General features: G+C 40.8%; 1 protein-coding gene across 1 annotated transcript; it reads left to right on the forward strand.

Moving 5' to 3' along the window:
• Positions 1–8,665: 8,665 nt before the first annotated feature.
• On the forward strand, positions 8,666–13,716 carry WNT8A (Wnt family member 8A). Its single transcript, XM_066615891.1, has 6 exons — positions 8,666–8,736; positions 8,846–8,879; positions 9,062–9,197; positions 10,529–10,654; positions 11,019–11,161; positions 13,156–13,716. Exons 1-6 carry the CDS (start codon positions 8,666–8,668, stop codon positions 13,714–13,716), a joined length of 1,071 nt encoding a protein of 356 aa, XP_066471988.1.
• Positions 13,717–14,757: the final 1,041 nt, after the last annotated feature.

Consider the following 14,757-nt stretch of genomic DNA (forward strand, 5'->3'; position numbering starts at 1 on the left):
ATTTTGCAAAAAAAAAAAGCTCCAACATTTGAATTTTGCAAAAAAAACCTTCAAAGTTGGTGACCGTAGCACTTTGTCCTTTTAGAATATTGCCACTGGCTGGCTGGTGCATGAGATCCCTTAAAGGAAAATGATGGAGTACAACATTACCATAGAAATGAATTGGACCTCTCATTAGGCTCACTTTGTGCCTTGACCCATTGTCATTACTTTACCCCAGCTGTTTGAATCTGTTTCAGCTGGTATCTCCAAAATGCTCACACCATTTATTTACTCTGGCCTGTCTCACTGCAAGGAGTTAACATCAAGAGCAAAATACTACAGGGAAATGAGTCATCCAATACCTTTCCACTCTGCAAACACAAGTTGTGAATTTCTGTATACAAATAAAGTATATGGCAGCACACGTTGGGGGTGCACTCTGGCCTCCCATGGAGAGCAGTGCAGAAGAACACAATAAAGTCAGACTTGTTACATGTCTTCAAGGAAGAAAGGAACTTTTTAATTACCCAGGTGGATGTTTTATTGTGAAGCCCTGCAAGGCAAGATCTGATGCCTGGACAAGGGAGGAAAGGGTACTCTGAAGGTGTCACTGTCGTAAAATGTTCCTTTCAGCTCCACATTTGAATCACATGATTTGCTGCAATACAGTGTTCTGGTAGGTCTTGCTGTCATTAGGCCAGAACTGTAGTAAGATGCTTGCTATTGACTTTTTCCCCCAACTATGTACCCAAACTAATGCTTGTCTGACTGAGGCTGAAATCCTGTATGCACTTACTTGGGAGTCAGGTCCATTGAGATCAGTGGGACTTACTTCTGAATTAATTTTGACAGGTTTGGACTATTCATCCTTGAAGTCAAAGCCAGCACAGAACCTAATTTGTCCTGTGGGAACCATATGACAGTATATTGGGTTAGATTCCTAGTGTGAAAAATATTCATTTACTTCTTCACATCATCCAATCAACTTGTTGAATTAACTGTCATGGGATGTGGTGTTGGCCATTAGCTTAGCTTACTTTAAATGAAATTAGACAAAGTCATAGAGGATGGATCTATCAGTGGCTATTAGCCAAGATGGCTGAAAAGGACTTCCATGTTAGCAGCAATATATCTTGGGGCACAATCCTAACCAGGTCGACTCAGAAATAAGTCCTATTTTGTTCAATGCGGCTTACTCTCAGGAAAGTGTGGTTAGGATTGCAGCCCTGGACAAGCAGGGTAGGGTTATCTTTATGCCTTTCTTCAAGTATCATATAGACAACCACTGTTAGAATGGTGGACAAGATAGGTTATTGTTGGTTATTGTTCTGTTTCCAAAAGTAGACAATCAAGTCTCATTCAGAGGTAGACTGCTTCAGAACCTGGACGTTCCATTTGATTAGAACAATGCTATAAGGCTGACTTCAGTATATCTGCTATAAGTACTTTATTCAGGGAGACATTTATCTTTCAAAGGTAATTGGCATCCTAAGTAAAACCACATTTATTTGGAGGTAAATAGCTTTCGTGGAACTTAAGGTATTTCCAAGTGAACATTAGTATGAATATGAATATTTATAAAGTGCTTTACAACAAAGAAAGTTTCACTAAGTGGTTTACCAAGAAAATAAAATAACTGAATGGTCCTTTCTCCAAAAAGGGCTCACAATCTAAAAAGATGCTGAAGAAACACCAGCAAACATTCACTACTAAAAAGACACTGGGCTGCAGTGAATAGGGACAGTTACTTCCCCCTAGCTAAATATAAGAAGAGTACCACTTGAAAAAGTGCCTCTTATCCCAGTTAGTTTGCTAACATGCTAAAGATCAAAATCTTGGGACTGATTCTCACAATTACTCTAAGGGTACAATCCTAACCCCTTATGTCATTGCTTTCCAGCACTGGCATAGCTGTGCCAATGGGACATGTGCAGCTTCTCACGGAGGAGGGGGTGGCTCCTCAAAGTAAGGGAATATTTGTTCCCTTACCTCAGAGCTGCATTGCCCTTATGTCAGTGCTGGAAAGCACTGACATAAGGGGTTAGGATTGCGCCCTAAGGGTCCAATACAATCCAACTTCCTAACACCAACGCAGCTGCAATGCAGCCTCAAAGCAAGGGAACAAATGTTAAAATGCAACATGTTAGCCACTACAATGTAAAGTCATCTTTTCCTAGGCTTTACACTCCTTCAGCTTGATCCTGTACAGTTTTATCCAAGAGTGCCACTGATTAAGTAGATCTTACTCCTCAGAAAGTATCTTTAAGATTGGAGCTTGCTATACAATCCTAAACATATTTACGGAAACATCTCATTGAGTCCAAGGGGACTTACTTCCAGGTTTGTAGACATTACATGTGACCTTAAAAAGACCTGATATGGTTGCTACCTTTTCCCCTGAGAGGGCATGTATGTCCTTTGAAGTGACATGACAGGTAGGAAGTCAGCAGCTGGAGCCTTCCCTGATCATTCCATCTCCATGTTAGGAAAAGCAGAATCTGTTGCCTTTCTCCCTGTTGTGTAGCAGGCAGAGGATTATGGCCAGGAAGCCAGGTGGCAACTCTGTTTCCAAGAACAAGGCACCCTTTCCACCCCTGGGAATCACCGCATCGCCACAAGGCTGTGAAAAACCCAGACTGTAACTAGATTAACTAACCAAAAGAGTTAATCCTTTATCAGAGAAATCACCTGAATTCAGCTAGCTGAAAGCCTGAATGTCTCAGACTAATGTTGAACAGCCTGTGAAATGCAATCAAGAGAGATAATTTCCAGTGAAATCTGACACTGGGTGAAACTTACCTGGTTTCAGGTTTACACAAATGTCTGCATAGCTAGACTTATCAAAACAGCTTGCCATTTGCAAGGCAAGCACACTGGCTAGGGGCGGACTGGCATATAATACTTAACAGGAAACCCATGAAATGTGAACAAATGAGAACTGTTATTAAACACCAAACACCCCAGGGGACCAATAGTTAGGCTGTGTCTCCCAGTTAGATGTTTAGTGACATATGCCTCTCACATGTTATTTTTTTTTCTTTGGGAAACACCTGCAATTGCCCTCCAAAGTGTGGAAACTCTTGGAGCTCTGATGCACTACAAGGATCAAGCTGGATTTTTTTTTATTTTGGGGGGGAGGAAGCAGTAGCATGCAACATAATTTAATATTTGTAGCAAAACAAGGCATGACACAGATTTCAAACTGATATGTATTATTAGCCTCCCCCCCCCCCAAGCCTGAAGAATCAGCCTAATTGTTTATCCTTGCAATTCTATGCACACTTTCTTGGGAATACTCAGGTGAACTGAAGAGGGAACACGATGAGGCCTGGGCAGTGCATGTGTAAGTGTAGGCACACAGTGGTACTGAGAGTTTGAGTTAAACAAAGGATTCTTCTTAATTTGGAACACACAACAGATCACATTCACCTTCTGTTATAAATCAGAAATGGTTAGAATACTAAAGAAAAGAAGTCAAATATATTTTGAATATATATGCAGGGCTGCTATGAATTGCCTCCATTATACACAACTTTCCATTCTGACACCATTTAGCTAATCTAGTACTAGTGATTAGACATTTTTGTTGTAGACAAAATGTCATAAAATAATACAGTAGTCTAGAGATAATATCTAGATATTATCTATATCTAGATAACAAATTTTTATTTGTTGAGTGTGCTGAATTATATTATATAAAACTACCTGTATTTTCATGCTAGCAGCCATGTTCCCATTTTTATTATAAATAGAGGTCTTTCACAACCCAATCCTATCCACACTTTCCTGGGAGTAAGCCCCATTGACTCTAATGGGACTTACTTCTGAGTAGACATACATAGGACTGGACTGTCAGGCCCTCTAGAAAGAAAGTTATCTTCCCAGGATGTTAATGATTAAGTGGGTGACTCAGGACAGAGTTTTGTCTTCCCTGCAGGAATACACTCACTTCATGAAAGCTCTGTGCTCATTAAGAGGTATTTTGCATTCATTACATTCTCACCAACCCACCATTTTAATCCCCTGATTGCAAATGTTTGTTTGCAGCTTCGGCAGACTGGCTCCAAGTTTCCCTTTCACATGATCCTCAGTGATGATAACTCATCCTACTTTGCTAATAAACCTGGAATCAAGAGAAAATTACCTTGCAGAGAAAAGGAACCTTCACCTTCACAAGGTGACTTGTATTGCTGTATGAAATTGGCCACCATCACACGTTTGCTAAATCTTTCATTGTTACTATGTAGCATTTTACAGGCAAGGAATAACCTGTTTTATGTACAACCAATCAATTCATTAATTTTCTAAGAATTTTTACCAGACTTTCTTCCCTTGAAGAGGCCCTCTAGGCAGCTTACCTAATGTATATAAAAACAATTTAATCATGAAAAAAGAATCCAACAACAATAAAACATTAAATACAAACCAAACAATTAAAAATAAACAAAGCCTATCTTTATTACAAGCCCAGTTGTCTTTGATTTAATAAATATTATGCATATTGGCAGCAAATTTAATTTCAATTTCAATCCATTTTAATTAAAATTTAATTTCAATCCACTTTCCCTGTAATTAATGGAGGCTAGTGAGGCTACTTTAGAGTAAATGATTTCAGGTGTTCAGCCAAGTGGCATTAACCAGAATTGGGCAGATTCCTGGGTTTAAATCTCAATTGCTGTAAACTCACTGGGTGATCTTTGCAAACTCATTCATGGCCTAATTTTCTCATCTGTAAAATGGGCATGACATGTATTTATCTTACAGATAAATGGGAAAATGAAAAACTGCCCACCACTTGCCTTAAGCAATTAATTTCAAAATAAAGCACCCTGGGGTATTGTAGGGAGGAATCTGTAGATCAAAGGTGCTTTTCATGGTCATATAGGACTAATTTAGTTTCAATCCAACAAACAACATTGAATTTTGAGTAATCAACCAAAGGAGCTTTGTTCTGCAAAATACCCAGCAAAGCAGATCACCCTTTATTTTTGTATGAAGAATAGAAGATTAACTATTGCCACAAACCTATGCATGCATACATGGAATTAAGCCTTATCAAATTCAATAGACTTCCAAGTAATCATGACTAGGATTGGACTCTTGAGCTTCAGTTCACAGCATCCATACTTAGAAATAAAAGTTAACTGACATAACTAGAATGTACTTCTGAGTAAAGTACTCCTGTTGAATTCAGTGGAGGTTTTTTTTGGGGGGGGTTAGGGTTACAGTAGGGTTATTGTAGGTTACAGGGTTACTGAAGGGTTACAGTAGGGGTTACAGTAGAAGCATTTGACAAGGGAAATGGAAAGGGACAAGTTGCTTTTCCTCTCCATGTTTCACAGTACATGTGACAATTGTATAAGAGCAGCTAGATTTCTTGTCAGCTTGCTAGTTTGTTGTATTGAGACAATATTCCAAAGCATCCTTATGCAGGAGAATGTCCCACTGAGCTCTGATTTACTCCTGGAGATCCCCCGTGCCCAACATTAAATAATGTCATTTAGCCAGAGAGGCCTGCCCCTGTTACAATATCCAGAATTGCTTTCAGTAGTTTCTTGGAGATGGATACTGATTTCTGGAGTCTTTCTGCCAGTTCTGGAGGTTTGGCAACCCTATGCATGCCAAAGGAACAGATAATTCACTTTGAAAGATTCCTCCTTGTCCTGTTTTGATAATACACCTAAGTCTCCAGCATAGGAGCCACTTCCATTTTGGAGGTTTAGCTGGAAGTTGGAACATATGTACCTTGAAACAGCAGGTTCTTGCCAGCCCAGCACTACTGTGGTTGCATAAAATCTTTACAACAGATATACTGCTCCTGAGCAAGCGTGTCAACACAGCTGTCTGTAACTCCGATGGATATGTGTAACTCAGGGAGCCAGTGAATTGCTAAGGTTATTGTAAACAAAATTGCAGCTTTTAAAAAAAATACACACTTCCCCCCCCCCCCATTTAAACTTTGAATGCACCTGACCTTTGGACCTTGTGGAATACTGCATCCTGTCCAATACACACACTAATAAATATTTCATCTTCCCATCCAAAATGATGACTCCAGTCTAGGATCTTCATGGGCCCTGAAAGCATAGCAGCAAAGCCATCCTTTGGGTAGGGCAGCTAGGGTGGCTGCTGGGACTCTGCACTTTTGTGACCAGTATTTGGCCATAATGGGGAGCTAGTTGCACTAGCTAGTTGCCCTGCAGCCTCCTGGGAACAGCTTTGGATAGCCATTGACACTTTGATGATGACTTTATTGCACTATGAGTTTAATATGCCTGGGGCATGATCTAAGGGCACATGATGCAGCAACTTTGTTGAAGCAAAGTAGGTCTAGGGCAGGGCAATGCCTGGGTGGGAGACTGACTGGCATGGATATATGCTGCCTTGGATTCCAATATAGTAGAAAAGCAGAATACAAATGTAGTAATTAGAGATGGGAGAAAACAGTGATAATGAAATAAAATTTTTTGTAAAAAACAAAAACAAACTCCAAAATCTGCTTTTATTTGGTTTGTATTTATTATTTAATGGAAGGGGGGGGCTGCATAGGTAATGACTGTGGCTGCATTAGCTGACATTATGCCACCTACATCACCTACCTAGTACACTTTTAATGTGATTATAGTTTATAATTATAATGTAAGCATTGAATAAAAGCACATAACACTGCTTTCTGCACTTCTAACTGTTGGAAAACACCACTAAAGATTAAAACCACTTTCTCCCACCTCTAGTAATTATGAAAAGTTCTCTTTCCTGTGCTGGAAAAGTTCAATTGATTCACCACAGTTTGTTCTGATTTAGATCCTTGCATACAACTGAAGAGCCTTTAACCCAGAGTTTCTCAAACTGTGGGTCAGGACCCACTAGGTGGATCATGAACCAATTTCAGGTGGGTCCCCATTCATTTCAATATTTTCTTTTAATATATTAGACTTGATGCTACCATGGCATGTGACTACATTTGGGTAAATGTTACAGACCTGTACTTTTAACAAGCTACTATGTATATTCTTTGAACAATAATAGTAAATGGGACTTACTCCTGGGTAAGTGTGGGTAGGATTGCAACCTAGAATTGTTGAAAATTTTCTTGCTTGATGATGTCACTTTCGGTCATGACATCACTTCTGGTGGGTCCTGACAGATTCACATTCTAAAAAGTGGGTCCCAGTGCTAAATGTGTCCGAACCACTACTTTAACTCATTTTTGCCCGACCCACATTTGGTCCCTATTGCATATATGCAACAATGGGCAGAAATGGCTTAAATTGCTTGGGTTTCTTTGCCGCCTCCAATTTTCCTAGTTAAGATGAACACAGAGAGTTTTTCTTACCTTTAATGACAATAGTTGCCAACTTTTAACAGCAGGTTCCTGTACCTTTAACACAACAAGCAGAAACCACAGATGTAAGGCTTGGGTTGCCATAAACTCCCCAAAAGACAGTGCATGTACCTGTACCTGCTCCAAAGACAGGAGGGAGGATGCTGTTGTACATTATTTCCTAAACAAATGGCAACAATTCTGTCAACTATGGTTTAAAAAATGTTTCTGCCACATAATGGTTGAATTCTCAGTATACAATAAGTGCAAAAAATAAAAGCAAAACAAAAAACTCCCCACCACCCTCTGTTATATGTTATAAAAATCAATTGTATGCAAGGTCATAAAAGTGCCTTTTAGCATAGTATGCAAATATAATGCAGAATATAATGGAAAGGATTCAAGCACGTTTATGCATATTGAACAATATGACCTTGAATAACTTTATATCCATTTTTTCTCTGTTGTTGCTGGCAGGCCCTAGTAATTTGGATGAAGCCACTCATACAGCAAATGCAGCTGGAAGATATTTCCCATTCATAGTTATTAAGCCAGAAGGTTATTCAGTGCTGATAGTGTTTGCTACCTGTGCCTATCCTGAAATCTTCTGCAGTGTATTTTGCATTCAACTTCAGCACTGTGCCAGGAGGCATTGTTCTTGTTAACTTGATATTAAATTTATGTTTGTGACATATAGCAGTATTTTTTTGTCTTGCATTTGCTCACTTCTTGCAGCCTAGAAGATTCTTAACAAGATTTCTATGGCCACAGTCCTCAAAACACTTCCTTTTGAGTTGCTCTGCAGTGGAGTTGATTGGAATTACCAGTCTAGAAATAAAAGATGGTAGACTTCTTTTTCCTTCCCAGAAAGCACCTAGCAAAAATGACAACCTGATGGCTGGGGTGGTGAGAGACCTTGATGAAGGAAGGATGCTTTGGTTTGGTTTTGCTTTGTTAGGGAGAAAGCCTGTATTTGTTTGCTGAAGTCAAGGAGTGCCCTTAATAGAATTAAAAGTTCTCTATTGTTAGGCAAGTTTGTTCTTCATCAGGATGCCTACCAGAGAGATTCAGCTGGCCGCTACCTTTTGAAATGCAGCATCAGGCGGTTCCTTTTGCTATCTTGTCAGCCATTGGATCAGGAGCCCCTTTATCACACAGAGTCATTGGGCAGCAAATGAAGACTGGCTTCTGCCCTTCAGCTGCTCTCCTTATAAATAACTGAGATATTGGCTGCTGCAGCTTGGTTTGTCCTAATGAGCTTTCTTTTGGTACAGACAAGGAAGGCACTTAGCTCCTTTAGCAAAGCCTGTGGTGTGTGAGGAAAAAAGCGGGTTTGGGCAAGTGGAATACAGTTTCACCATGAAGAGAGAGAACTTTGCCATCTTTACCATGGTTGGGATCTACTGTGCTATTTTCAGCACATCAGCATGGTAGGAGTATAACCCTCATTGCTACCAGGGTTTTTATGCGATGCTCTTAAAGGGCTTTTAAGATTTAAACTGCTTTTAAATCTTTTTGTTTCCTCCCCCTCCCCTTTAGGTCTGTCAACAACTTTCTGATGACAGGACCCAAGGTAAATTTTTTCCTTTTTTTTGGAAGGCTTGTAAGTTGAAGTAGCTTTCAACATGGTCTGCTTCACATCTACTGATGGAGTGATGACTCCCTCTGCAGTATGCAGGGAAAACAAGCCTCAGGGGATGTTTCATGGGTGTTTAGAAGGTTTGAGATTAAACTGATGCTTTGTATCTGTTAAAGGCGTACTTGACATATTCCACGAGTGTGGCCATTGGTGCACACAGTGGGATTGAAGAATGCAAGCACCAGTTTGCCTGGGAGCGCTGGAATTGCCCTGAAACTGCACTTCAGCTTTCCAATCTTAGATTTAGAAGTGGTAAGTGGCTTTCAGCATGTCCTTGTTTTCTATTGCTGGGTGTGGTTTGGGTTGTGTTGTGAGCAAGGGTGAGGAAATGTGCAAATATGGCAGGCAGTCTCCATCTAGGATGCAATGTGTGCCAAGGCTATGCCCTGGAATTTCTTTCCTGTGCCAGGACTTAACCCTGGAATATGTGGGAAAAGGACAGAGGAACATCCACTTCCAAGTGCCGCTTCTTCAGTGCTTGAAAGCAGAGGGAGCCCTCAAGTGTCAGGAATTGGGGGTAACATTTCCAGACCAGAAGATGCTATTCTCAGATGTTGTTTTGAGTCTTAGCATCTCTTCGTATATAAATTAAGCATCACCTCCATCTAAGGAACCTTTTTTGTTTTTAATTACAACCCATGCCTCTATTTTTTTTTTTTTTTACTGTTCAAAAGCAGCACACAAATTTTAAAGCAAGACCATCAATCGGGGTTATTCCTGAAGAAGAATAACTTCCAGAAAAAATAGTCATGACAACTGTATATTGGCATCACATGTTCCTATTTTTGAAGAATTTATGAAACATGGTCTTTGGTGTAAATTCAAAAAAGGAACATACCAAAAAATGGCAGTAAAACAAGCTAAAGAATACAGTGATTTTAGTAGCTAAATAGTTGAAGCTGGGTGTGGTGCAATTCTCTGCATTCATGTTCAGTTCTGTGTAACTAATCTGTTGATTTGTGTACCGTGCATTGGACATATATCAGAAATTAAAACTGATATAGTTTTGATACACATGTTGTACAATTGATTTATTAAATGGCTTTAGAGACCATGAGAGGCATGAGAAAATGCCTGATTTATCCTTAGCATGTATAAGCAGAAGTCGGTCCCATTGCAACAATACTCACTAGTAATGGCGTAGGAATCACGGCCTCTTCTGCATAGATAGAAGAAGTTGGTAATCTCTTTGACTCTTGGTGGGTAGCATTTTCACCAACAGTACTGTTTTCCTTGTATGTGTAATTTATATATTCCAAGGTCATGCTTTTAACATGTGGCATCACAGGACTATGTGAAAATGGAAGGAATCGTAACTCCATATAAAAAATACACAGGTTTCTAAAAGGATAGTCTTTGACAGAAGACTTTGAAATTGTAGACTTTTAAATTAAAGACTTGAATTGTACCATAGTTTTCTGCCTATTATTTCATCTCCCAACTTCCAGCTTATCAAATGGCTTGCCAAATGTAAAGTCATGTTCTTGATCATTTATGGAATATATAAGGGAGCACTGCACAGAGGTGATATCATGGAAGAGTTTTCTGTTCCCAGTGTTAATGGCTCCTTCCTCCGTCTCCAGCTACCCGGGAGACTTCTTTTGTTCATGCCATCAGTTCAGCTGGAGTGATGTACACACTTACCAGGAATTGCAGCTTGGGTGACTTTGAAAATTGTGGCTGTGACAGTTCAAGAAATGGACGCACAGGTGAGCTTTGGGATGAGATCCTGGTGGCATCTTCCTCCACCTTGGAGGTAATTTTACTTTCTACTTTTTTCTGCTATCTAGAAATATGGTTAGCTTCTGCTTAGATTCTGCTATCTGCTTCTTGCCAGAAGTCTGAATTCTCACCCTCACAAGGCAAAATTTAATCGGAGATCTCCACATGCTCTTAACAATCACAGAAACTGCACCTGAAAAATACTTCTTAGTTTTTACTCTCTCTCTCTCTCTCTGTCAATCCAAGATTGGCTACTCTTGTTCTATCTTCCATGATTTCTCATAGCATAAAAATCTTAAGGCTCCGCCAACAACTATTGGAAAATTATATAATATATTTTTTTTCCCACAGGAGGAACAGGTTGGGTTTGGGGAGGCTGCAGTGAAAATGTGGAGTTTGGTGAGAAAATTTCCAAAGTCTTTGTGGATTCTTTGGAGACAGGACAAGATGCCAGAGCTTTAATGAATTTGCACAATAATGAAGCAGGAAGGCTGGTAAGTCCAACACATGCAGTCTCCACCTGAAACTGGGCAGGGGGAGGGCTAGACAGAGAGTGGACTGGGCCCGGGAGGGGGGCGAGGATGGTGGTAGAGGCTGCTGCCGAATCCTATCCCCCCTCTCCAACTGCAGAGCCCAACATGGGTCTCCTCAGTTCTGTGCCAGATAAGTATTTGCCATTGAGGCTGCCAGCATTCTGTGCTGGGTAAGGGAACAGATATTTTGTTACCCAGAGGGGCAACATCTGGCTGCTGCTCTGGCGTAGCAGATTACTACAGCGTGGCAGTTTCAGCGCTGCTGTACCGCATAGTGCTGCCAGAGCATAGGACTGGGTCCTGAGTCTTCTAGACTGAGGACATTAATCTATACATTTCCCGTTAGAGAATTCTGCCACTGTTGAATGTCTTCTGAATGGAATAATATGCACGTTTACCTGGGAATAAGCCTCCACTGGATACAGAGGAACTTATTTTGTACTCGCTTATATAGGATACGTGTCCATGCTCTATTTAAAAAATGTCACACTTTTTGGGGTGTTTAGCCACTGGAAATAATGTTGCTGGGTGGTAGCTGATGTGAATTCAAGATTTGGGTGAGTTTTGACAGCATCATTCCAAGTCAGTGGCTTGGAATAGCAGATATAGTGGCTTGGGCATTCCCAATGAAATCACTTACTAGTTTCTTTTGAGTGACAGATCACGATGCTGTATCATAAATGTATTTTCAAATGGTCATTTTCACTTGCAGAGTTGTTTGTTATGATATAGGGATCAGTTACTCAAAAGGAAAATGTCAATGCCTTTGGATCCAGTTCTCTGTTGCCACTCCCTCTTTCATATGTTGAGAATTGTATTTATTTCTATGCTATTTAGAATGGTGTACTTTACCACGTTCTTCTTATACTTCCTCCCAACATATCTAACATTCCTGTTATGTTGTATTATGGAGCCTGAGGAATGCTTAAGGTCATCCCATGAATTCATGGACTGAGCAGAGACTTGAACCTAAGTCTGCCAGCTCCATTGTATATTTATTAATTGAGCATCCATTCTGATCAATATGGTTTTGAGATTTGATTGACAAACATTGGGGAATATAGCTGATGTGACATTAGATCAGCTGTTTCCAACTGTGGTCCGTGGCCCACCAGTGGGTTACAAATCAATTTTGGGTCAGTCGCACAATTAGGCTATATGCATCAAGGGTTAAACAACCTGCTACTTGGGGGGAGCGCTACTGCCCAGTCACCAATATAGCCATAGAGACTTCAGCAGTTGGCAAAGTAACTTTTTTTAGGTGGATCCTAATATAAAAGGTTTGGGAACCACAGCGTTTGATGGTTCTCAGCATCTCTTCTGGTTCTTTCATACATAAAAGGGAAGAGGAAGATCTTTCAAAATATTTGTGGCTTTGTGTCCAAATACCAATGTCTGTGAGTTCTCTTCTCACTACCATACTTGAAGGGATGTGTCTGTGAGGTATACATCAACCATGATCATGCCATTGTGGTATAGTGGTTATAGTATCAGATAAGAGCGATCCAGCTCAAATCCCTGCTCAATCTGGATCTCACTAACTGAGCTTTGGCCAGTGTTTCTCTTTCTTGGCCCAAGTCGCTTTAATGGAATGTTTTATGGGTTTTTTTCTGTAAGGATAAAGGGCAGGGGCTGACAGAGTCCATGTACACTGCCCTGGGCTTTTTGGAAGAAAGAAGAGATAAAACGAAATAAATATTTAATTTGTTGTGCTGTGAACTGCACCTTCCAATTAGTGCTAAACTACACTACATCATGTTGAGATCCCATCCCACCATATGAAAACATATATGCTCCTAGATGATTATTTCCAATTTCAATGAGTCAATTGGATTTTTTAGTTAAGCCATCTTCCCTCTCCATTAATCTTGTATGAATTTTAAATTGAACTGGAATTGTTCAGTGCTATGACCTTCTGCTTTTCCTAATTTCTGTCCGTTGTCTCTTCAACCAAGGCAGTCAAAGGAACCATGAAAAGAAATTGCAAGTGCCATGGGGTATCTGGAAGCTGCAGTGTCCAAACCTGCTGGCTCCAACTTGCAGAATTCCGAGACGTTGGAAATTATTTGAAGATCAAATATGACCAAGCTCAGAAGCTGGAGCTGGACAAAAGAAGACTGAGAGCAGGAAACAGTGCAGTCAGTCGTGGGGCCACAGCCGAGACCTTCATCACCCTGCTGCCCACGGATCTTGTTTTCCTGGAGGACTCTCCTGACTATTGCATCAGAAATACCAGCTTGGGCCTCTATGGCACTGAAGGACGCGAATGCCTGCAGGGCGCCAAGAACCTGTCCCAGTGGGAAAGGAGGAGCTGCAGAAGGCTCTGTAAGGATTGCGGCCTGAGAACGGAGGAAAAACGGGCAGAAATCATTACCAGCTGCAACTGCAAGTTTCAGTGGTGCTGCAAAGTGAAATGTGATCAATGCAAAGAAGTGGTCACCAAGCATTACTGCTCCAGACGAGAGACCTCGCCTTCCAACAACACCCGGAGGCGGAACAGGGGGCACAGGAGATAAATAAGCAAGTAACCCCTTCACCACTACCTAGAACTGCAGTCTTTCCACAGACTGATCCAGAGTGGTCTTCTTGACTTTTAAATCGTCAGCCTATTTCAGGATGTAAAGGCATTTTTTCATGGAATATCCAGAAAATGTTGTTTACTGAATCAGACTTACTCATATTCCTTTTTCAGTCTGGACAAATCTTCAACTAACCAACTGTTCCAAATTTGTGCTTGTTACGCATATTTCTCCCTCTTTCACACCTCAAAAATTATACATTTTGCATCATCTGTTCCCAGCACCTCTTTTCCCACCTCCACACAGTTCAGCCAAATTGCCTGTTCTATAAGATGCTCAGGTATTATGGGATCTGCTGTGCATCAGAATCTGGGCTATGTAAACAGTTTCACTTTTCCTTTGCGCTTTGAAGGGATGGATGTGAATGGCCCATGAGATCAACACAGAGGTGGTACCAAGGATCAGACAGGTTGGGTGCTGGCTGAGACCCCATGCCTATCTGTCAATGTGGGCTGACCCTTGAATCTCAGGATTGGTGATAGAGGGGGGTAGGCAAGGGGTGCTGTAAGGGCCTAGTAGAGGACTTTCCCAGGGCTCCCAGAAATTTGGTGCTGGCACTGTATCAGTATAGTGTAGTGTTTAAGCTTAGATTGTATGCTTCTGTGGCTTTCCAGTTTACTACTAAGGCCTTGTAGTTACTATCAGCAATTTGGTCCTAGTACTCTCTTCATAGCCTATTTCTGGTTGAAGAAGCTTTCTGTTTTGGTAGTACCGCATACAAAAGTCCTGTGCAAGCCTGATTGTTGCTGTTCAGGGTAAATTTGTGAAACCAACTTTTCCTGATTGCACAAGACTGGCTCAAAAAGTCAGTGTTCCTTGCATGCAGCAGCAGTCCCTACTTGGCCACAGATATGCCTGTGATCTTATGGAGGATTGTTAGTGTCCACTAGGTTTTATGGGAATGCAGCCAGAGCCATTTCCTTGACTCTGGCAAATGGGATGTAAAGGCTGCCATATACGAGCAAGTTCATATTAACC

Source organism: Tiliqua scincoides, chromosome 2 (genome assembly GCF_035046505.1).
Source record: "Tiliqua scincoides isolate rTilSci1 chromosome 2, rTilSci1.hap2, whole genome shotgun sequence".
Lineage (NCBI taxonomy): Eukaryota > Metazoa > Chordata > Lepidosauria > Squamata > Scincidae > Tiliqua > Tiliqua scincoides.